The sequence below is a fragment of the Sitophilus oryzae genome, unplaced genomic scaffold, assembly GCF_002938485.1.
Source record: "Sitophilus oryzae breed Bouriz unplaced genomic scaffold, Soryzae_2.0 scaffold_1122_pilon_pilon, whole genome shotgun sequence".
Classification (NCBI taxonomy): domain Eukaryota; kingdom Metazoa; phylum Arthropoda; class Insecta; order Coleoptera; family Curculionidae; genus Sitophilus; species Sitophilus oryzae.
The window spans coordinates 268902-294633 of NW_022145752.1; the positions used below are offsets into that span (position 1 = coordinate 268902).

The 25732-nt window shown below is 33.9% G+C and overlaps 1 protein-coding gene across 1 annotated transcript in view; it reads right to left on the minus strand.

Moving 5' to 3' along the window:
• Positions 1-25732, minus strand: part of LOC115886083 (sodium- and chloride-dependent GABA transporter 1-like) — a 36803-nt gene that overhangs the window by 9869 nt on the left and 1202 nt on the right. The window contains 10 exon segments of the mRNA XM_030905131.1: positions 595-798; positions 1023-1175; positions 3933-4149; positions 10349-10469; positions 10472-10504; positions 10507-10585; positions 12899-13031; positions 18268-18358; positions 18610-18879; positions 22764-23030. Coding sequence (XP_030760991.1) covers positions 595-798; positions 1023-1175; positions 3933-4149; positions 10349-10469; positions 10472-10504; positions 10507-10585; positions 12899-13031; positions 18268-18358; positions 18610-18879; positions 22764-23030 — 1568 coding nt within the window.

A 25732-nucleotide genomic window follows, 5' to 3' on the forward strand; every position in this document is an offset into this window, starting at 1 on the left:
GCTTGAAGAGGCAGATGACATCTTTATTTAAAATTACAATTTATCGTAAAAAAGTAATGGAAATAAAAAAAGAGTTATGTATTTTCATTCCTCATGTAGAGAGTGTCCCAAAAGAAAACATACCAGGTCGGTTAAATGGAAGCAATTTTGCAAAATTCGATGCTGATCAAAATTCGAACTTCATGGTTTAAAAATTCCTAATACTTTATTAATACTCTCCGAAAAATTTGGTGGAGTTTTACCCTTTGTGCAAAACGGTACCGTTTAGATTTCTCTCCTCCGTTATCTAAAAACCAATATGTACTACCAGTCATGACCTAAAGCGGTAGTAATAAGCTCCTTATGTCCCTTAAGTGATGTTAGAAGGTGAATTTTGTTGATGTAAATCAACTGTTTATATATTTATAAGCAATTTATTTTTGGTTCCTAAAATATTTGGATTAAATGAAAATACGTAAAAGTGGGCAACGCTGTACCGGTCAAGCTTAATCACGTCACTAAAAGCTTATTTGGTATGAACTGTAAATTTGTAGTCAAATCCATGTAAGCCATACGCTAAATAAATAAATCCTCTATTAATAACTCAATACTTACCGCTATAACGATTGGAGCACAGTATTTCCAACATATCCTCCAGAACAAGTTAGGTCTGTGACCCATCATCTGTTCTATACAGTCGCACAGCTTATCAACACCAAAGGACCATGAAATGGCTACGGTTTGGAAGAAACACACCCACAGTAAAGACATTCCGCTCGCTGAGTAGTAATCCATCAGTTGGAAGACATACATACCACCCTAAATGAAAAGCCTCTATGAAAAAGTATTTAAAATCATTTTTATTTAATTTTTTCACTTGTCATTTAATAAAAATAAAAAATATGTTTATGTTCGCCATAATTTTATTTAAAATATTTAAGTTAAATTGTAGTACTTGATTTTTTTGAACAGACGAAAAAACCTATCATACAATAATTATCCATATTAATACTTAACGTACAAATAAAAATAATATGTTTTACCTGGGTTACCATAGGAATTCCCAATAAGAACATGATGACGCAAACAATCGTTGTGAACATCACTCGGTGAGGCCTCAAAAAAGTTGACCAATTATCCATAAATCCAGTAATGAAAGACTCCACCAAGCAAAAGGCACTGTCGATACCAAGTACCTACAAAAAAATCCAACTAGAGAGTCTATTAGGCTGTGTTATTCGGGTCGCTCTTAAGGGTTGGGTAAAGCAGGCGTGTGGCCTAAGGAAATATATATTATATTTCAGAAATCTGCCTAAGGGTACGAACATAGTGGAGGCAGGTTTCTGCTTTCCGGCAGCCTGTCTCTGGGCACCTATTGTTGATCACTCGCATCTTCAAATATCGCTCACATCTCGCATCTCCGAAAAAGCCATATAACAATACACGTGATGCGTAACTTTGCGTATATGCATCACGTGTATTGTTATATGGCTTTTTCGGAGATGCGAGCAGGGTTCGGAAGTAGCTAATTAAGAGGAAATTTATCTGATTAACTAACCTAACCTAACCTAACCATATTGAAACGCCGCGCCCACGCGCCGGGGTACGCACATAGGGGTATTTGGTCTATAAACCTGGCCAAAAGTGATATTTTTTTATTTTCATTTTTTATCTTAACTGAATACAAATCTATAAATACTAAATGCAAGCACGTTTATTAGCTTTTTTTAAGTCGTAAGTTGACTATCAAATAAATAATATATTTCAATTATAAGTCTGAATTATCTTGAGTGTATTCTGAATATTTCTAAGATTATAAAATAGTGGAATTGTTTGTAGTGCTTTTTTTGCAAATTGTTTATAATAACTGTCATGATGGATACAGAGCCAGCTGGCAAGTCTTGCAAAGCAATGTTTTTTGCCATATTTTTATTTTGAAACGTTTCCTTCTATTCTATTTCTTTATAATGTTTTATATTTAAAAAATCAGAGGCATTTTTATAAGGTGTAAGACTATTCGGCAATATTCCGCATGGAAATTAGCATCCGTTCAATGCTTAAAGTCTCCAGCTTTGGAATATGTACAAAAATCTTGCCAATATTTGCCACTGCCAAAAAAACATTGATTTAAATAGATTCTTAAAGGAAATAGTCTTTACCCTATAACACCCATCCTCGCTCAAATATCGTCTATAATATACAAATTACTTTCTTGTTCTAGCATCCTCATCCAATTGCTTGGTTTTGCACAGAATGGCCTTATTTGATCGTGGCCTTATTTGATCGGAGGGTTTCAGAGTAGAGGAAAAAATATTGTGTAGGAAAAACAAAATGAGGTTCCATATTAGCACCCTGTCCTCTAATAATTAATATTACTAGCAAAAAAGCAAAAAAATCATAAAACATAATTTTGGCCAACTTTTAGTTCTTAACACCCTCTGTGCGCCGTCGGCGCCTGCCAAAGCAGAAATAAATACATTTTCGTTCCGGTAAAAGCGAGAACGCCGACGAACGCTGGTTGACGGCTCCTACCTGCTTTTACTGTGAACTAACCGATTTGATAACACGCTTTAATTTCTCAAGGTTATAAGCGCAAGGCGGCGCGGCGCGGCGCTACTATGTAACCATATACAGGGTGTCCCAGAAATACGTGCAAGTATTTTAACTTAACTGGTAGTATAGTTCAACCCCAGAAACACGCCTATGAGGTTTTTTTCTAAATATTTTTTTTGAAAATTCGGAATTTTTTGAAAATATTTTTGAAATTTTTTTGCAATTTTTTTTTAGTTTTTATTTCAAAAAATAATTTCTTGATAATATGGCAACATAGGTAGTAGATTAAATTTATAAGAAAGAAAATCCAGAAAAGATCCAGTGGTTCTCAAACAAATATCGAAGTATTGGAAAGAATATGTAAGGACCAAGAACTATTGACTACAATAAAACGATGGAAAGCAGCATATTTTGGTCATATTTTTCGAAATAACAAATATAGTTTCTTACAGCTGATCGTTGAGGGAAAGATTGAAGGACGACGAGGCATCGGGCGTAAACGGTTTTCCTGCTTGCGGAATTTGCACCAGTGGTTTAATATAGGAGAGGCAAGTGCAATTATCCGTTTGGCTCAGACAGGGAGGAATTCCAATTGATGGTCGCCAACCTCCGATGAGGAGAAGGCACATGAAGAAGGTTCTCAAAATTTGAGCAAAAAATCATTTTTTTTGGAAAATTTCAAAGTAAAATAACTCCATTATTTTGGACTTATTTGAAAAACGATAAAGAGAAAATATGTTTCTTTTATCGAGATCTACCACCCTTTAAAATACTTGCACTTATTTCTGGGATACCCTGTTTATAAAAATACACGTGATGCGTATACGCAAAGTTGCGAACGATGTCAAGAATAGGTGCCCAGATTGGCGCTGACTACCAGCAAACCTGCTTACACTGTGTTCGCACACTAAGGCTTAGCCCGACTCTGTCGTGTTAAGCCACACCCAAAATTCCAAACACACGTGCTTTGATTAAGGCTTGATTAAGGTTTGCAGAGCTTCAGCATTTGCCATAAAATAGCAAGCAATTTGTTACAAAACCATATAAATTATATATCACTGTAATTACAAAACTTCAATCTATTTCCGTAAATTGAAACGGAATTTTAAATTATGTATTTATTTTCGAGAAAATTTAGTCCAAACATAAGGAATATTTTGTTTATGTTTGACCATCAAAATCTTAAAAACAAAGAAGTTTTCTAAAAATTTGCTACAATACGGACATAGTATAATCCTTTATCTTTAATTTTCTTCATTTGTGTAAAAATACCTAGCCAGTTTTACATAAAACGTTAAATACCGACCGCCTATTTTGCAACTTCTTCGGACTAGTGAAATGGGCTCTTAAATAAACAACAAAACAAGCTAACCTATTTTGGGACGACCCAGTATACTTACCAGTAACATGATGAAGAATGTGGCGGCCCAAAACGACGCCCCCGGTAATTTTAGGACGACCTCCGGATAGGTCAAGAACACCAGGCCTGGACCGCTGTTGACCACGTCACTCACGTCGGCATTTTGTTCGTGTGCCAAGTGACCTAGGATCGAGAACGTCACAACGCCAGCTAGCACTGAGGTTAAGGTGTTTACTATGCAGGTGATGACAGCATCTCTGTAAAACAATTAAAAATTAATAGTATATATTGTTTTATTGGGAGTAAAAATGGTATTTTTTGTGACGAGGTACAAATAGTTATTTATGGTACTAGTGTGTTTTCTTAAGGTGCGTATTCATTATCCGAACGAACGAACGAACGAACGAACGAATGAAAGTGCGGTATATTTAGACGGGGACCGAACGCATGCGGCCGTTCGTTCGGTCGTGCGCTCGACCATCCGCTTCGAGTCGGTACATCAAAGGCGTTCGCCTGCGTGCGCTTTCAGATTTAAGGTGCGTATTCATTATCCGGAACGAACGAACGAACGAATGAAAGTGCGGTATATTTAGACGGGGACCGAACGCATGCGGCCGTTCGTTCGTTCGTGCGCTCGACCATCCGCTTCGAGTCGGTACATCAAAGGCGTTTAGACGTCATGGTACAAAGAATACACGGTATGATCGATAGCGGCTCCAATTTCGTTCAGTTCGCGCATACCACCTGTGACGTCACTAGGAAAATGAGGAATAAATAAAAAATAAAGAAAGTTGACAGGAGATCTGCATTTTTGAGGTTATGGTTAAGAATTTTTTATTTTTAAGACTTTTTAGTTCGTTTAATTTAATAATTACTAAAACCAGCAGTTCCAAAAATATATTTAAGAATAATAATTATATATTAACATGGATTTGGACGATAATAGGTAAAAATACTAAATTTATTTCTATATTGGTATAAAATTGTTTATTAGGTTTTTAGTTTGCGATGTTTATGGTAAATAATTTTCATTTTCATTGCCTCTGAATTCACATGAGGACAGAGTTGAGGATATCTATGGAAAAGTAACCACAAGAGGAATTGTTACATCATTTAAAAAATATTGGGAAGTTTATTGTTTCCCATCGAAAAGTAGAAAATGCCAATGCAGATGAACGTATTGTAATTGTGATAGAAGTAATTCTAAGGGTGAAGTTTATTATAATTAGTGGAAGTAATACCAAGGGTGAAGTTTATTATAATTAGTGACCTCTGCTTCTTTTTATATGTAGATGTTTCTGGTTTTGAGAATAAATCGGTTGAACCACACCCAAAATTTAAAGGAAGTATTTGCATATCCAGAATATGCCCATCATGGGTTATATAGCTCAAATTTCCTTTAATGGTAGGCAATTATTCAATGCAAATTAACTTTTTAAGCGACTGAAATATTAAATAGTTTCATCATCATCATTAGCCGTTTGTCGTCCAACTTTGGACATAGGCCTCTCCCAATTCTCGCCACCGATCTCTGTTCTGTGCTGTGCGTGTCCAATGTAGTCCTGCCATTCTTTTGAAATCATCGTACCATCTCATTTGAGGGCGTCCTCTCATTCGCTGTCCTAAGTATGGCCTCCATCGCTGAATTACCGTGTTCCATCTATTGTCGGATTGTCTAACTGTATGTCCTGCAAAGCTCCATTTCAATCGTGCCGCCCTGGCTGTCACTAAATCAGTCATTAAATAGTTTACAATATGGTATATCACTAAAAATATATTACTTTTAGGTACAATTAGGGCCCGATACATTTCAAAAAGTAGAATATTATTTTATATTAAATGAGGTATTGTACTAACAATCAATTTATATTAATAACGGAGATTAAAAAATAACAGAATAAATAGTTCTTTTTTCTTATACTACAAAAATAAACTATAGAATACAACAGTATTTAAAAAAAATAAAAGCGATGTTCCGGCCGAGATTCGAACTCCGGTCTCTCGCTTCCTAGCCCGACTCCTTATGCACTGCTCCATAGTAACTTGCTTAGCGATAATTCAATGACGGTATATAAACAAAAAAAAAACAGGTTTATAACAATATCTTGACGATTTGAACTGGCGCGCGAATGAAGAAATGCGTGCAGTCTTCTCGTGCGGTTCTATCGTGCGGTCCCCGTCCATACCACTAGCGAACATTCGTTCGTTCGTTCGTGCGGATAATGAATACGCACCTTTAGGGTGGCCCATCGAAAACGTTCCGCAAGGCATAACGGCCAGGGTAATTTAACACGTCAATTTTGTTTGTGAGGCGGACAACTTTTGCCCCAAAAATGATTGCAAAATCTTCAACCATCTAAGTGGGAGTGTCATCCCCCAACTTTTTTCGAATGGGAAGGGGGGTCAAGTGGCACCGCAATGAAAAGAGCTTTCTCATCTCTATATTTTCCCGCTTCGTTTTTGAAAATCGGTCGAGTCATTGAGAAAATATGAATGATTGAAATTTGAAAAGTTTATTTAAACATTTATCAGAGTAAATGATAAGGATAAATTCCTTCTACCAATTTGAGGTTTTTTCTTATTATTTCTAGATGTTTACGCATTTTTTCACTTGCCGAGGTTGAACGATCAGGTACGGTAGTTGCTAGATAGCTGTTCTGTGACTTGTGCCATAAAGTTCTTCTCAATATCGTTAAACTTTTTAACAATTATGGTGTATGGTGTACTCATTTGCTGAAAAAGTAGAAATAAAAGTAAAAATAATGAATGTGGCAATCGGGTTGCGTAGATATTCCAATGAACGCCATCCTGACAAACACCTTTATGGCAAAATTGTTCGCGAGTTAGTAGCAAAACTTCGCGAAACTGGTTCCGTTATGAATAAAAAGAGGCAGAGGGAATATCCTGTAGTAAATGAAGCTATGGAGGTATTCGTATTGGGCCAAGTTGCCATGGATAGTACGCTGAGTACAAGAAAATTAGCCAATGAGACCGGCGCGGCGTAAATCGTACAAGTGTCCAAAGGATATTAAAAAAACACAAGTTGTACCCGTACAAAATTCAATTGGTACAAGAACTCAACGAAGACGATTTTGATCGTCGCGGACTGGTATTTTTGGAAATTCTATTGTGTGTCAGTTTAACGATATTGAGACCGCACCTGATCGTTCGACCTTGTGGCAAGTGAAAAATGCGTAAACATCTAGAAATAATAAGAAAAAACAGCAAACTGGTCGAAGGAATTTATCCTTATCATTTACTCTGATAAATGTTTAAATAAACTTTTCAAATTTCAATCCTTCATATTTTCTCAACGACTCGACCGATTTTAAAAAAAACGTAAGACAGGTATATGAGACATACAATGTATAAGTCATATGTATGTGTGATACTTCGTATCATAGTTGTGCCTATAGTACACACCTTGTAAAAATGTGACGTATACACATAATATAAATATCTATATAGGCACTTTGTAATAGTATACTGTTGTGTCTACATTCCAGTATGAAATGAAGGTGTGCGCATGCGCGGCTAGCCTCAGCGTAGATACACCGACCAAGTGTATCTTATGTGTCCTCTCTCCTTTCTCCTTTCTAGGAGTGGTATATGCAGGTGGGTGACACTTCTTATGGGAAAACTGGCAATGGTTGAAAACTTGACTACAAGCGATTTTCTAGGAATCTTCCTTACCGATAAATTATTGACAAGAGTGACAGATAAAACTTTGACATTCTTTCAGTATAGCAGTTCATCTCTTTTTCTTTCTAAAGTGTGCGTTGAAAGGAGACAAAAACAATTTTTGTTGACCCATAATTTGTTATTCGAACACCACTTTTCTCCTTGTCGGGTCGTTGACGTTGACTTGTCGCCATTTTATTTCTTTTGTTTACACCATGTTTACACGCTGCAGTTTGCTTTGTAAATTTAATACATAAATTATTTAGGCAAATATAGGTTTTTGATAAAACTCCTTGGACTAACGTGTAGGTAAGTGTTGATAAATAAGTTTTTTTTCATCTTAACATGCTCATTGTCATTCTCCTGATTTAGGTGACACAAAAGGATCATCAAATCAAATTGAATTTTATATTTTTTCATCCCAGGACCGATAATAAAATATATATTTTATGGATACCTTCCTAAATATCAACGAGATGAGCCATCGGAAGAAAGGGACGATAGTACAAAACAGAAAGGTGATCTTTTTTCTTTCAACTTAGGATATTGAAATTATTATATACTATAGTCGTGTTCATAATTCATTATTATTGTGTTATTTGCGCTATTGCGTTCCATGATATAAAGAAATATAAGAATTTTATTTTTGAACCACTTAATCCATTTTATGGAAGAAAAATGGTACATTTAATACAAAACAAAAATGGAACAATTTTAAGGCTACTTCTCTTGAACTTACGATCGATGATTATTATGATAGTTTTGGAAAATACAAAGTTTTGCCTTCCTAATTTTCGCTCTAAAAAGATATAATTGGTATCATTAAATAAATATTTCTTAAAAAGAACGAAACGTTAGGCATCAAAACTTGTATTATTTCCTAAATTCGTTCATAAGAAGTAGTTTCATCCAGCACAAGATGTATATACGAAGCCAAATACATACGTATACACGCGGTAGTCACAACTGCAATGTGTAAACATAGTTTAAACGTAATACACAAGCACTGTGTATCTCTTACTTTGTGTATACGTAAATGCTATACTGTGGCTACATTGTGAGGCGGACGTTTAACCTTTGTGCATACGTGTTGAACTACTATGTATAAACGTAGCATATTTACATCGGGGGAATTTTGTCACCCTGTGTCTACATCTAATAATGTAAACACATCGTAAATGTGATTTGATGTGCCTGTATGGGATATATCGAAGAGTCCATCAACAATAAAATAGAGATTGCGAAAAAGACATCATCTGGAGGCATACAAGGTTTTACAATTTCTGAATCTACCAAAAAAAAATCATTTTCATTTAATATTAATGTTAATTTAAATAAATAATTCAATATAAATTAATATAATAAAGTTAAGTTATATAAAAATAATATATAACTTCAAAAACTCACGCCCACAATCACGTCGCAAAAATTAATACTTTTGGACGTTTGAAAAAAAAGTATATTAAAAATATTCGTAAGCTCTGCAGTCTTTCATTATTTTCTCATATTAAACTAAAGACCCCTATAATAATCGATAAAGAACAAGAGACAAAAACAACATGCACGTGGCTATTGCGCCTGGAGATTACAAGGTCCAATTTTGCTCGTACTCGATCTTCATTTGTTTTCCGACTACGTCACTCTGGAGAAATAGAAACGGGGTGATCAATTGTTTCGGTTTGTCCTTTCAGTTGTTCTGCGAATGGGAAATAACAAAAGACTAGCGCAGGGCTATGGAGATTCAGTCGATTGATTTATGAGTTTGTTACATCGAACTTTTGGTATACGATTGATGCAATAAGTAAAAGAAAAACGAATTTTTATTTATGAAATTTTAGTTTTATTATTATTATTTTTAGTTTATAATATACAGGGTGGTTCGAACTGTATTCCGAAAACTTCGGCAACATATTCTGCAGGTAAAATTAAGTAAAAAAGTTCTTATAAATGTATGACCTAGAATGCTTAGTTTGGGAGATACAGGGTGTAGAAGTTTCATTTTAATTTCGATTTTTTCCAAATTTTTCCAAATAATTTCTGAAGAATAACATCAATATTTGGATGAAAATTGGTGTCTGGGAGTTTTTTGACATGAGAAATTTGATTTTGATGTCAATATGACTCCTACTTGTGTTTTAACTGTTTTGAAAGGTAATAACTTTTTGTCCGTACCTGTATAAAACTAATGAGTGAAAAAATATACATTTCCGCGGCTTTCTCCGTAAAAAATGTCTCTTAGTAAAAATCGCTACGATCAACCTTTCTCAAGATATTTTTGACTAAAAAAATCTAAACAAAAATAATATAATTTTTTTACTCAGTAGTTTTATACAGGTATGGACGAAAAGTTTTTACTCTTCAAAACAGTTAAAACACATGTAGGTGGCGCCCCCTACAAATGGGAGTCATATTGACATCGAAATCAAATTTCTCATGTCAAAAAACTCCCAGACACCAATTTTTATCCAAATATTGACGTAACTTCAGAAATTAATTGGTAAAAAATCGAAATAAAAATGAAATTTCTACATCCTGAATCTCCGAAACTAATCATTCTAGGACATACATTTATACGAACTTTTTTACTTATTTTATCTGCAGAATATTCTGCCAAAGTTTCCGTAATACGGTTCGGACACCACTTTGTATAATATTTAACTGATAAAATAAAGCGGTGTTTTATTTATCCAATAATTAATAATATCATACTCCCCAGTACGCTAGCTAAACCCCTCCTAATCCCCCCACAACAACATCCCAATTTCAAAAACTTACTTGTAAGCGTTATGGTGGAACTTATTATACGATCCCAAGGCGGGCAGAGCCCCACATCCAATGCTGTAGGCGAAGAATATCTGGGAGGCTCCGTCCATCCAGGGTCCCGGCGTGAGCAGCGCCTCCAGCGGGGCACCACGTAATAATAAAGGCCTCGCCGGCGCCCTCTAGCGTGACGGCGCGAACCAGCATAATGAACAGGATGACGTAGGGGAAGAGAGCGGAAAACCAGATTACCTGCGAAGAGTAGGGAGAGTGAACGTGTTATTTAATATTTTTATGTTTTTTTCATGTAAAATTATAGACAGGGTGTCCCATTTTGGTTGAAATCATACGGTATCTCCGTTATTAGTGAAGATAGAAGGGTGCGGTTTGCACAAACCTGTCTCACTTTTTTGTCAAACGGAAGATGCCGTAAACAAAATTTTCATAGCCCTCTTCGTTTCCGAGCTCCAGGGTCTTTTTGAAAAATTTGCAATTTGGGACACCTCCTGTATCTCCGTTATTGTTAAAGCTATCGAGAAGGTGAAAACTGTTTATTGTAGAACTTTTTACGTAGAATACAGTGCCTTAGTCTGTTTTTCTACCAAAAAAATATTTTTGAAAATATGAACTAAAGTTATGTTTTTTTAAATGGAACACCCTGTATATTTATAAATCATATGATCTGTCTTGCCATAAGCTTCTCAAAAATATAAATCATTCTATATTTATTTTCACTATTTACTGCAATATTTAAAAGTTTTTATCAAAAGATCATATTTATTAGTAGGCCATGATTGATAATAAAAGAAACTAAAGAATTATTAAAAGTATACTGCTATCTGTCTCTTGTTTTATTTTGGGAGCCGCTAATAAATTCTTTATATATTAGGGAAACTTAACTCTCTACCGCTATTTGTAAATCTTGGAATCAGAGAATAATCTATAATCGTAAGAATAATCTATCGTATCGGAAATTTTAGATATTCCTTTAGCTAATTTACGTGAAATATACTTTCAGCAAGATGGGGAACATTCCCCCTCATAACTATGGAAATATTAGAATACTGTTAAATTATTATTTTTCAAATCAATGAATTGGAACCAATGAACGCATATTGAAGCCTCCTCCATTCCCGGATTTCGCCGTTCTCGATTTCTGATTTTGGGGATTTTTGAAATACGAAATATATCGTGGGCACTACAACAATGTCGAACACCTGAAAAATGCTTTAATAATTCAAGATTTAGATATTTGCAAACCCATCCCGCTATAAAAAAAAAGAAAAATATATTCACAGTTTCAGTGGTAACAGTTATTTCAAAAGTAAAATACGAGGTAAAATATATCAATCCCAAATAAATTTTGATATGTGTATGATTATTTTAGTAAATACCATTTTGATTTTTTGTTATTTATCACGGCCTACTAATAAGAAAATGATATATTTTAAATATTGCAGTAAATAGTGAAAATATAGAGTGATATATATTTTTGAGAAGCTCGTAGCAAGACAGATCATGTGATTTATAAATATACAGGGTGTTCCATTTGAAAAAACATAACATTAGTTCATATTTTCAAAAATATTTTACTACTTTTTAAAACAGAAAAACTTTTTTTCTACGTAAAAAGTTCTACAATAAGCAGTTTTCGCCTTCTCGATACCTGTAACAATAACAGAGATACAGGGGGTCTCCCAAATTGCAAAATTTTTGAAAAGACCCTGTAGCTCAGAAATGAAGAGGGCTATGAAAATTTTGTTTGCAGCATCTTCCGTTTGACGAAAAAGTGGGACAGGTTTGTGCAAACTGCACCCTTCTATCTTCACTAATAACGGAGATACCCTATGATTTCAACCAAAATGGGACACACTGTACAGGGTGGCGCCTCTCATATGCGCCGCGAAAGCTCCAAAGAGAACGGTAGTTTATATTGAAATTAAATTTTAGCAGCGTATGTATGTTAACTGAAAGTATTTTATAAAAATATATAGAATTATACAGGGTGTACCCAAAAAAAGTTACACATCAAAGTAGTGTTTTTTCTAATGGAACACCCTATATGTTAATTGATTTTCAGATTCTAGGAAAAAAATAAAGGTGAGTTTTATTAAAGAAGCATATACTTAAAATCTAAAGATTTTGACATATTTCACATTTTGTGAAAATGAAGAGTAAATTTTAAATTTCGATAACAGCTACCTAAATTTTAGTTGACCTTGTATAGCCTGATATTTAATTACAGTAACCATTGTATGTTAAACCGAATTGAAATTTGACCCGAACAGTTATACAGGGTGAAAATGTTAAATATATCAAAAACCTTACATTTTAGTCATATATTTTTTTATAAAACTCACCTTTATTTTCCTCCCAGAATCCAAAAATCAATTAATATATAGGGTGTTCCATTACAAAAAAAATAACTTTGATATGTAACTTTTTTGGGGACACCCTGTAGAACTCATTTCATTTCAATACAAACTGTCGTTCTCCTTGGAGCCTCCGCGGCGTATGAGAGGCGCCACCCTGTATAATAACTAAGTGTATAAAAAATTCTCTTACCTTGCCACTTTGGTGTAGCCCTTTTCTAATAATAAAATATATACCAATCCATCCCAAAACTAGGCATACAAATAAGTTCCACTGTAGACCCCCTAAGTCTTCCAAACCCTTTGTGATTCCCAAAACTTTGTTACTAGAAACAAAAATATAAATTATTATAATATAAAATTAATCAAAGATATACTAAGGGCTGGCAAAGGTTAGTCTTGGGTCGAGATTTCCGTATGTAAGAAGAGTACAATGCTTTTATAATGTACTGAACAAAGAGAGGACAGTAAACACGTTGCCAAACGTATGAAATAAACCGAGAAACTGTGCACATCGCTATGAGACGTGGAAAGGGATATAGCAGATTTGTCGCAGTTGACCGGTCGACCCAATCAATACCTCTCTCAGTACTTAAAGTTCTAGGGAAAAATGTACGTCATGCTTTCAGCTTCACGATTTAATTACGTCTCGTGATACTTGATTTGTTTATTTATTAACGAGTCGTTGTAATTTTCCCTATAGCTTGAATTTTTTTAAGTGCAAGCTAGAAACACTTACATTTTTGGTAAAAATAAGTGGAATTGAGTGGGTGTTCGACAGTGGTCGCGCTATTAGGACTCTGAATTCAAAAATCGATATCTCGAAATCTATTAGAAATAATAGATTGTAGTTTTTTCAAGAACTTTGTTAATTATTCTGCTGTATTTTCTTAGTAGACAGTATGTGACAATCTTTATCAATAAAAAAATTACACGATTGCTGAAAATTGCTATGCTCTAAAAGTAAAAACAAAAAAAGTTGTTTACAATTTTTGAATGGAAAAAACAACCTTATCGAATTTTTCTTATGTAAACATATTGTAAAATATCCGATCTTGAAAATAAAAAAAGTTTCAATATCTAAAGTGGTTCTTGAGTTATGGCCTCTAGGCCTGTTTTGTGTTAAAAAGTTAAGTTTTTAAATTATCGCGATTACTGACGTTTTCTCGTTATAAAAAAAATAACACCATAACGATATCCTTATAATTCCATTTCAGATGATCAGAAACATGTCTAATGATTATATCTAGTTACCTCTTGAAAAAAAGGTTTTTAAAAATAAGCGGTTTGCGATAGCGATTTTACTGTACTTGATAAGGAAAGGCGTATCGGCAACGCCGCAACAGCACACCGTCGCGCGTCGCGTCGATCGATCGCATTTCTCTCACTCCGACTTAATAAGATCCCTATGCGATTTACTTCCACACATGTAAATGCCGACCCAAAAGTAACAGTTGCCAGCACGGTATGAATAGTTATTTATTCTAATAGTGTGTTATCTTACATATAAGTCATGCTGAGAAAAAATGTTCTCAAGTGACTTATATTTTATAACACGTGAGTGCCATACAAAATTTGATCCAACAGCAAAACTGTTTCATGTCCAATTTCTAAAAAATAATTGATTTAAAAGGATCTACCAGTTCTACTTTCATTGTTGCGAACTAATAAATTATCAGGGTGCGTTTATGTTACTATCCAATATAGATTTTGCGTTTTGTTTTTTTGTAAATAATAAATAGCACTGACATTAAAACGTCATTTAGATAAATCGCGATTTTTTAACGATAAAATCGTGAATTATCAACCAGCAAATCAGATTTCAAAGAAAAATGATTCAGGAAGATCTTCCGCAAGAAATTATTAAACAGTCAGACGCGGCTACAGCACAAATACTACCAGAAAAGTTTCATGGCGTATACTCCGCTGGCAAGCGAACCTTTAGGTCGGCGTTTACATGTATAGGAGTGAGTCGTTATGGCAATACATAACTACTTAATCTAACGCTACATTCCATGCGCTTGGGAAAATACTCGCCTTCTGTCTTTATTCAGTACATCTTATTTTACTAAGCGTGTTGACCGTACTCTTCGTACACATGAAAACCGGCACCCAAGAAAAGAAATGCCGACCCTTAGTATTCAAGGCAATTCAAGGCGTTTCAAGAGTGGATGAAAGTAAAACATGTCAAAGGTATAAACGAAACTATCTTGCTTGCTTACTTCTTTGAACTACAGATGAAATTTGTTCCATCATCCTTATGGACTAAGTATTAAATTATTATTATTATTTTTAGTAGGTATTAATTTCATTTAATGTTAATGTTAATTTAAATAAATACGAGCCCTAACAACTAAATGTTCGGACAAACAAAAATTTATTAAAAACCTTTATTTTCATTAACTGAATTACTTACATTTAAGAAATATATTAAAATCTGACATTTCTAATTAGTATTTAAATATATATATATAGTTTAGTTTCTATAAACATTAAAATAAACTGTAGGCCAATAAATAAACAAAAATATTGCACAATATCGTGACAACTGAATGTTCGGACACTTTAAAAAATAACTGTTCTCATATGGCGTTACATCGACATATGAACTTTTGCAACCACTGCAAGCCTGTTTGGCATTGTTTTTATTAATGATTGACATACGCCAGAGTAAAAATTTTGCCATAATTCACTGAATATCATCGTCAAATGGGCAATGGTTTTCTTGGGAATTGTGGAATGTCTCGATAACATTAAGGTCCGGACTTTGCGAAGGCAATGTGGGGACCTTGATGTTCATGTCCCTAAACCATTTTTTAGTGGTTTTAGCCGTATGGCATGCCCCGCCATCCTGTGGAAATATAAAATTCATATCCTGGTAAAGGTCTCTCGCACTTCGCACAAAACTGTTTTTCAAAATTTCTTGATGTTTTGACACATTAGTTGTGCCTTTCTACCCACCTCATACCTTCCTAGACCCATTGCGGACACAAACTCTAAAAGCACAATATCTTTAGGAAATTCCACTGTCCATCTTTCATAAAGATCATGCATGCGTGCAGATGTAATCCTTGAACTTGCAGTTTGCGATTAGAATTAACAGCGTAGGATTGGAACTTCTGATGTCACAAACTACAAAAATGAGATTAAGGTAAAATATTTAATTATTTCCCAATCCGACGCTAATAATTCCAATCGCAAATGGCATAAGTGCGCGGATTACATATGCACATCAGCCACCTTAATATTGATATAATAAATATAATCGAACACCGCTAGAGTGTCTATTTGATAAAGATTGCCTCAAAAGGACAGTGAAATTTCCTAAAGGGATTATGATTTGAAGGTGTATGTCCAAAATAGGCCCAGAAAAGTATAAGGTAGTAGAAGGCATAATTGATGCGTCAAAAAATCAAAGAATTTTGAAAAATATTCTTGTGTCAAGTGGGAAAGACAAAGGTCCTTGTAACCAATTGTTCTGGTAAAGACCAGGACAATAATTTTATATTTCAACAGGATTAATAAAAACAATGCCAAACAGGCTTGCAGTGGTTGCAAAAGTTCATGCCGATGTAAAGCCATATCAGAACAGTTATTTTTTAAAGTGTCCGAACATTTAGTTGTCACGATATTGTGCAATATTTTTGTTTATTTATTGGCCTACAGTTTATTTTAATGTTTATAGAAACTAAACTATATATGCTGCTCAACAACCCTTAGCCTTATGTATACTCTTTCTTATGCTATCTTTGCTATGTACTGCTGTATATATGCTGTATGTCTTAACAACATGTAACATATGCTCATATATATTTAAATACAGTAGAAATGTCGAGATTTTAATATTTTCTTCTTAAATAATAATTCAGTTAAGGTAAAAATAAAAGGTTTTTTAGCCTGTTTGTCAAACTGTGGTGTTAAGAACTCATAGTAATTTATGAATAAATCTTAATAATTTCTATAAAATGGTGTGGCTTTTGAAGTTATAACAGACTGGTTTGTTATAACTTCAAGAAACTTTCCGATATTAATGTTATTCTTTATTTTGCTGTACGTAGCCTTACATGTGAGTATGTCTGAATAAAAGTGGCTGTTGAATAAAACATATGATCCCTTAATATACTGATTTGCTTTATATTTCAAAAAAAATGTTAATATTCAAAATTTATCTTTTTTACTTTTCGAAAACATGCAGTTCTTAATTTTCTTTTAAAGCAAGGTAATTAACAAAAATGAGCATTTGCTTGAAAACTTATTTTTATTATCAAAAAGTTTGCCATTCTCTAATTAGAAGGAACAAAAGGAAAATCTTTATTTTAGTTAATTTAAGAACTGCTTAGGTTAAGAAGGAAGGATCTAAGAGAGGATTGAAAATAATTAGAATTTCAGACAATCTTAATGATGCTTTTAACTCGAGTGGCTTTTAATAAATACCAGTTTTGCAAGATTTAAATAAACAATAACATTTAGAGTAAAATGAAAATTTTTGTATTTTGTAAATTTGTTAAAGAATTTAAAATTTAAACAATATTAGCCATACCCTATCTGGTGGATTCATCATCAGAAAATCATATGGGTTTTCGCTACTGCACACTACAGAAAATCTACAAAATAAAATAGTTTTTTGTAAACACTTCTGCGTTAAACCTAAACGGACTGCTTGTCAGAAGTTGTGTTTGCAGTAACCAAAATTTGCTAACAAAGAAAAAATGTAACGTTTCGGAAAGTTTTCTCTTTCCGTCGTCGGAGCTTTAAAAAATATAAGAATCAAGAAAAAAACTTATTTAAAATATTTAATTGAACTATTCGAGAACACTTTACTTTTTAAAAACAAGATTCTCGTCTCATCGTTAAAAAAAATAAAATAAAAAAAATAAAAAAAATAAAAGAAAAAATAAAAAAGAGATTAAAATAAAAGAGGCTTTTTAAATTCAATCTAATAAAATAAATGTATTGCTTTCATGCATCTATAGATGTTATTAATGTATGGCAATCCCTTCTTTGATTTTAAAGAACATTACATAAATAAACATAACATACGTAAAATTTAAAAATAATCATCTGAAGTTTTTTGGGCTTTTTGGTTTTGCATAAGTAATTATCAGGTAACAATTATTTAATTTAGAGTTTAACTTAATATAATATGTTTTAACAGAACAGTAACGATTTCTTGTAGACGTATCTGTTTGCATTCAAAAAAGTAAGGAGAATGTTCTCGAATAGTTCAATTTAAATATTTTAAATAGTTTATTTCTTCGATTGCTTTTATATTTTTTTTTGCTTCCGACGACTGGAAAGAGAAAACTTTCCGAAACGTTAAGCATTTTTTTTCTTTAGGCAAATTTTTATTACTGTAAGCACAACTTCTGACAAGCAGCGTCCGTTTAGGTTTAACGCCAGAAGTGTTTACAAAAAATAACTATTTTATTTTGTAGATTTTTCTTGCAGTGCAGTGGCGAAAAACCCATAAGGATTTTTTTTGGATAGATAAAAAATTTACTAATACAGGGTGAGTTTTATATAAGTCAATGTAACAAATGCACATATTTATCTATAACTTACTCGAAAAATTCTTCAACAGGAGATGTAGACCTTCTGCTTTCATTATATAGAGAAAGATTGCGTCTTGCTAGCCAACAATTCTCCGTATTCCGCAGTTATCGAAATTTATCGAAATTCAAGGATTTTAGTTAAAGTACCAGGCACAGACCTAAATAAATTTTCAATTTATTATAAAATAGAAACCATTTCAGAAATATGAGAAAAAAATAAAGGACCGATTAAATATAAAAATAATGTTGGTTTCTAGTGAACAAAAACGAACCTTGTTCTTCTTAGAAATTCTTGTTTAATATAATACTTATTAATCAATTATGGTAAAAGTGTTTTTAAGCTTACTTTCAAACTTACCACAACTGTCCCATGTTAGTACTGGTACAGAAGCTATTGTAGTTATAATATAAAATAATGTCCAAGCTATGATAATACAGTAGTAAATATCGAGTAGGAACACTATGGTCATCGTGGCAAATCCTACACCCTTTAGAATAGGGCACAGGTGTCCTACAAAAGTCATTCCTCCTGAACCCAGGTATTGGCCTACAGCTACTTCTTGAAAAAATAGAGGAATGCCACAGAAGATCATTGCTATCGTGTAGGTTACCAAAAATGCTCCTACAAGAACAGAATAATTATGATCTAGGATAATAATTGCCCAAAAACAAATTACCGAAAAGAAAGTTACCCGAACAGATAATTGCCCGAAAAGAAATATCATCGCATTACAATTTACAGAAGTAAACATTTCCCGAAATATTGCAGGACATTTAAACACTGTCCATTAATAATTGAAAATTAATAATATGTATAATAAAAAATATAGTTAATATAAATTGATTAAATAATAATCTCTAAAGGTGCGTATTCATTATCCGAACGAACGAACGAACGAACGAACGAATGAAAGTGCGGTATATTTAGACGGGGACCGAACGCATGCGGCCGTTCGTTCGTTCGTGCGCTCGACCATCCGCTTCGAGTCGGTACATCAAAGGCGTTTAGACGTCATGGTACCAAAGAATACAAGGTATGATCGATAGCGGCTCAATTTCGTTCAGTTCGCGCATACCACCTGTGACGTCACTAGGAAAATAATGAATAAATAAAAAATAAAAGAAAGTTGACAGGAGATCTGCATTTTGAGGGTTATGGTTAAAATTGTTTATTTTTTAAGACTTTTTAGTTCGTTTAATTTAATAATTATAAAACCAGCAGTTCAAAAACTATATTTAAAATAATAATTATCTATTAACATGGATTTGGACGATAATAGGTAAAAATACTAAATTTATTTCTATATTCGGTATAAAATTGTTTATTAGGTTTTTTAGTTTGCGATGTTTATGGTAAATAATTTTTCATTTTGTGCCTCTAAGATTCACATGAGAACAGAGATGAGGGCATATCTATGGAAAAGTAACCACAAGAGGAATTGTTACATCATTTAAAAATGTTGGGAAGTTTATTGTTTCCCATCGAAAGTAGAAAATGCCAATGCAGATGAGCAATATTGTGGTAGCGGTAGAAGTAATTCAAAGGTGAAGTTTATTATAATTAGTGAGTAATATAAGGGGTGAAGTTTATTATAATTAGTGACCTGTGCTTCTTTTTTACTTATGTAGATGTTTCTGGTTTTGAGAATAATCAGTTGAACCACATCCAAAATTTAAAGAAGTATTTGCATGCCCAGAGGCATATGCCCATCAGATTTATATAAGCTCCAAATTTCCTTTAATAGTGAGCAGTATTCAATGCAAATTAACTTTTAAGCGACTGAAATATTAAATACTTTACAATATGGTATATCACTAAAAATATATTACTTTTAAGGTACAATTAGGGCCCGATACATTTCAAGTAAAATATTATTTTATATTAAATGAGGTATTGTACTAACAATCAATTTATAGTAACTAACGGAGATTAAAAATAACAGAATAAATAGTTCTTTTCTTATACTACAAAAATAAACTATAGAGATACAACAGTATTTAAAAAATAAAAGTGATGTTCCGGCCGAGATTCGAACTCCGGTCTCGCTTCTAGCCCGACTCACTTATGCACTGCTCCATAGTAACAGCAGCGACTAATTAATGACAGTATATAAACCAAAAAAAACAGGTTTATAACAATATCTTGACGATTTGAACTGGCGCGCGAATGAAGAAATGCGTGCGGTCTTCTCGTGCGGTTCTATCGTGCGGTCCCCGTCCATACCACTAGCGAACATTCGTTCGTTCGTTCGTTCGTTCGTGCGGATAATGAATACGCACCTTAATAAATTGTTTCTTCATTCTTGTCTTTTTGATACAAATAACTGTGGAATAACAATTTCTACTTTCCCTTGGCATTGGCATTTGTATTTGCTATACACAGACCTTTTCAAGCCCTATACCTATACAACTTAAGCTTGATCTTTGTGCATCCTTTATCCGACGATACGACGATATGATATTAATTTTATTGGTTGAATTCAAAGACTTCGATTGGTTAGAAAATTACGCAGTTTTTAAATGTATTGCATTTAAAAACTGCGGTTTATCGGATATACGATTTGCTTCTGATTGGTGTCATTTTTAAACGGTTTTATTTAGCTCGACCCGTACGGTATTTATTTATTTGTTTGGGTCAAAATTAGAAATTGAAATTTAAGTACCCTCCTGTTGTCAGATTGATCTGAAATTTGGTACACACCTTTAGTTCCGATGACAATACAATATAGTATTATCAATAACATTGTAAATCTAAGACGGCCGCCGGTACAAAATGGCGGATTTCATATTTTTCCACAACCCCCTCAATATGGGTATCAAATGAAAGGGCTACACTAGTAGAATACTGTGATTATGACAAAATTTAAAATCCAAGATGGACGTCGTTACAAAATGGCGTATTAGGTGAGGGCATGAGTAGTCGTGTCAGAACAGTTGTGTGCCAAGGTGGTAATGACGTTAGAAGGACAGATAAAAAAAATAGGTGATTAGATGTACCTACGTAGTTGCTTGGTAGCTTTGCCACCCAAGTTAAGGTAATAGGTTAAAACATTCACTGAGGACTGCAACTGGCATTAGGGTGGCTAAAAATGTAATGTCGCAAGCGTTTTCCCCTCGAATTGAGCTCTTGTTGTATATTATGCCTTGCCCTCTACTGGACACTCACAGGGGGGGTCGACAAGGTAAATGTCCATTACTCGTGGGGAAAACAAACAAACAAAATAAAAATTGGTAAAAAAACTTTTTAAGTTGAACGGTTTTATCTTATGTGCACTGAAAACTAGAAAATAATAATAACAATTGGAGTATTTTGAACTCCCTAGTTCAGAAACTTATTTTAGTACTAAGGCAGAATAGCTTTTAGGCATATTAGACTAAAAATAAAAAGCATTAAGGGCCTGAAATCCCTACCTATGGCAAAAAGCATATCTTTATACTTTGGTAAATCATGAGCTCGGCGTTCGCTGAGGTAGAAGCCGCCACGGCTGGTTATTGATTGTCAAAAATCTTCAGTTACGATTATAGTAAGTCGATGCCAATCACACTTAGTATAAGAAGAAAGTATTACAACAACTTAAGTTAATGGGCCCCCACGTTTTTATTGCGAATATGCTCCCCTAAAAAACCAGTACTAAAATATTTCTCGAACTAGAGGTTCAAAATACAGTGTCGCCAACCATTACTACGGTTTTCAATATTTCACCTCAGACAAAGAGCAAATTTGGCACCACCGATTTCCTATATTTTCATTCCCATAGCGATTTCGCTGTTTTACTTATAGTCTCAGAGCTAGAAACGTTTTCAAGAGAGAATTTTAAGAAAGCTGGTTTTTTAATATATCTTTTGCTATGTTCTACTGAACAGAATACGGACCGTCTGGCTGCCGGTAGACGTTGCGTTCACTACTGCGCATCATATCTGTATTCAACATCTTTTCACTACTGCGCATCACAAATTCGCCCTGTATTTCAGGAGCTAAGGAGGCTAGGACAAACATATGTGTAGCATATTAAGTTTCATAAAAAAGTAACAAATCTACTCATAAACGAGAAATCCCATAAACCATACGAAAAATGATACCCTGTACAGATGTGATGCGCAGTAGTGAACGGCAGTAGTCTACCAGCAACCAGACGGCTTGCACTTTTGTCAGAAGAGCATAGGAGAGCATAGCAAAAGATATATTTAAGAACCAGCTTTCTTAAAATTCTCATTTTCCCCACGTTGCTAGCTCTTGTACTGTTATATTTTTATTAAGGTCAGATTAAATTTGTCAAAAAAGTGTCAAAACGTTCGTTATCGTACAATCTTTCTCCGTTGACAAATTTAAATGAAATTTAAACGGATGAAAAGCGGCACGAAAACGCTATGACCAAACAAAGCACCGTTGGACCATCGTATCAACGGATAACGGATGCATAAAAATCAACAGGAAAATCAATACTCGGATATTTCAAACTTTGCATGGTATTTCTTATTTCCGACGAAGGTACACCATCAACTTACCCCCTCCATTTTTGTAACACAAATACGGAAACCTCCAAACATTGCCCAGACCCACCGAAAGACTGATGCAGGACATTAGGAAGTCCAGCTTGTGTCCCCAGCCACCCCTATCCTCCTCCAGTTCGTTGCTGTTTATGACGTATGTAACAGATTTCTTGTCATCACCACCCTGTAGACATTTTTCTTCCTCCACCCTGGATTTTCCGCTTTTTTCCATATCTTCCGGACTGACTTCGGGAAAGAAGATAATCTTGTTGGCCATTTTTTCTGTAAACAGAAATAAAACTTTATAAGGAAAATATTTACTTTCTTTGGAAGCATTATTTTAACTTGCAGTCGATGAATAAAAAGACTAGCGAAGAAGACATATACAATTTCGGTACTAAGACAAGTAAATATTTTAGATTTTGATTTTTAGTTTGTTTTTTTTAAGTCTATTACGCTGTACTGTTCGGGTCGGGTAAAGCGGGTATAGTAAACGCCACGAATGTTTGGGAGTGATTCATCGGTTGCTACCTTTCAATAAGAAGATTAAGGAAGGAGCATATCAAAAATCTTAGGTACACAGCGATGGGCCTCAAATATGGCCGACTTAAATTCCGGTTTATCAGTGTCGTTCTAATTTTATTTTAAAAATGTAAAACTATGATATAGGAATGGGCATTAAGGGGTAAGACTCAATAATTTGTTGTTTTATTTTACGTTGTGAATAAATATTTGGTAGTTATTAAAATTGTTATAAATATATAATTCTAATAAAAGTAGATAGAAGTTATAATAAGTATTACCACAAACATCCGATACGCTACTGGAAGCAGGTAAGTCAAATTAACGTATCTAAATTCTTTGACATCTAATCTTTTGACAAGTAATAAATAAAAGCTAAAAAATGCAAGAAAAATATATAAATTTAGTTAATTTAAGTGAAGATTTCATAAATGATCGGTTTACTACACGTATGTATATTATATAGTCACTTACTAGCGAAAGTTGTTCCATTATTTCACTCAATTTTGCCGAGATCTACCGCACGCTACACAACCAACTATTTTAGAGTCTTTTCGATAAATCGCGATAATGTCACTGTTAATTTAAGTGCTGCCACAATTTCCATCTAGATTTACTACCTTTTATACAACTATCAGTAGTAGAATAAATAATAAAAATAACATAAAGTAAGCTCCGTAAATACTGACAAATCCACGAAATTTCAAATCAAATTCAAATGTCAAATGAATCGTCAAACAAGAACACAATCAAGGATCCCAACCTAGAGTAACCTTGGCGCTTTTTCCGCCCACCATGCATGAATAACTGGATAGCATTATGCTCCTTCCTTAGTCTTCTTATTCAAAGAGATTCGCTACCATGTGAACTAATCTGTTCAAAGGTCACATAAAAAACTTAATTCCAGTGCCATTAATTGTTCCAAGTCATATAATAATCAATATATAATCTGTTGTAATTTGTTGTTTTAACTGTCAAAGTCTTGTCAAAACCTATATTTGGTTATAAATATAACATCTCTAACATTTTAGAATAAGTAGGAGGAGCGCAGGCAGATGATTAGACCGGGTCTTTAAAAACCTACGTCTGCGGTAAAAATTTACGTTTTTAATGTAAAAAATGATGGCGCGCGTGTCGATTCTAACTTCATCAAGCGATGAATCACTCCCAAACATTCGTGGCGTTTACTATATAAACTTCGTTCACATAAAATCTGAGAAATTAAGTTTGCGTGATGTTTTTAGATTGTTCAGACTGGCTGATATGTCTAATAAAAGATTTAAAACAACAGAAAAAAACCAGATACGTAAGAGAATAGCAACATGCTACTTTAATAGAAAAAAAAACAGGGAAAATTTCTTTCATCACGCGATTGTAATATTAGGTCTCAAAAGAGGTGATGAAGAGTAAAGAACTTTATAAAGTTTATTATAACTTAATTATATTTTCTAATTATTTAATGAAGAGTTTGAAACTTTTTAATATTGCATTATAATGTCTTTTTAATAAGTTACAAATTGGGACCCAGCTAAATGAGGTATTTTTCAAATCACCCCGACCCACCCCTAGGTGCCACCCCCTCACTTCTAACCTCAAGATAGCGAAACCCCACTTGTGACACCTCTTTGAAAAGCGTATCAAAAACATTTCAGCAATAAAAAGAACGAAAAAAATGGAAAGTTTAAAATAAAAAAAATGTCAAAACGTGTCCAAAATCAATAGAATGAATTATTTTTTTGTATCCACATGTACCATTACGAAGCAGGTACAAAGAAATTTAGTGCCGCTCTTAATGAAGACCTCATACACTTTCAGCAAGATGGAGCCCCTCCCGCATTATTCTATTGTCTAGAAGGCGGTGGTTGGATAAATAATTATCCCACAGCAATAAGGTTAGCAGAAGGGGTCAATCGAGTGGCCGCCAGATCACCTGATCTCACTCCTTTAAACTTTTTCTTGTGGGGTTACACTAAATCCATAGTCTACAAGACAAAACCAGGTTTGTTGCAAGAATTGCGGCAGAGGAGAACTGAAGCATGTCGAAATATTCCGAGAGAGACTTTCCAAAAAGTGAGAAAAGAATTTGAGCAATTGTTAAAATAAATTATCATTTTAAATTTCTTTCAAATTGTCACACCTACATTTCTTACCACTAGTTACCAGTAAATAAGTTGAAGTCTGTATGACCATCGTTTAGCAATTTCAATTAGCTTTCCAAAGAAGTGTCACAAGTGGGGTATCGCTATCTTGAGATTAGAAGTGAGGGGGTGGCACCTAGAGGTAGCCCATACAGCACATCAAATCACATTTACGAAGTGTTTACATTATTAGTCGTAGACACAGGGTGACACCATTCCCCCGATGTAAATATGCTACGTTTACACATTGTAGTTCAACACGTATGAACAAAGGTTAAACGTCCGCCTCACAATGTAGCCACAGTATAGCATTTTACGTATACA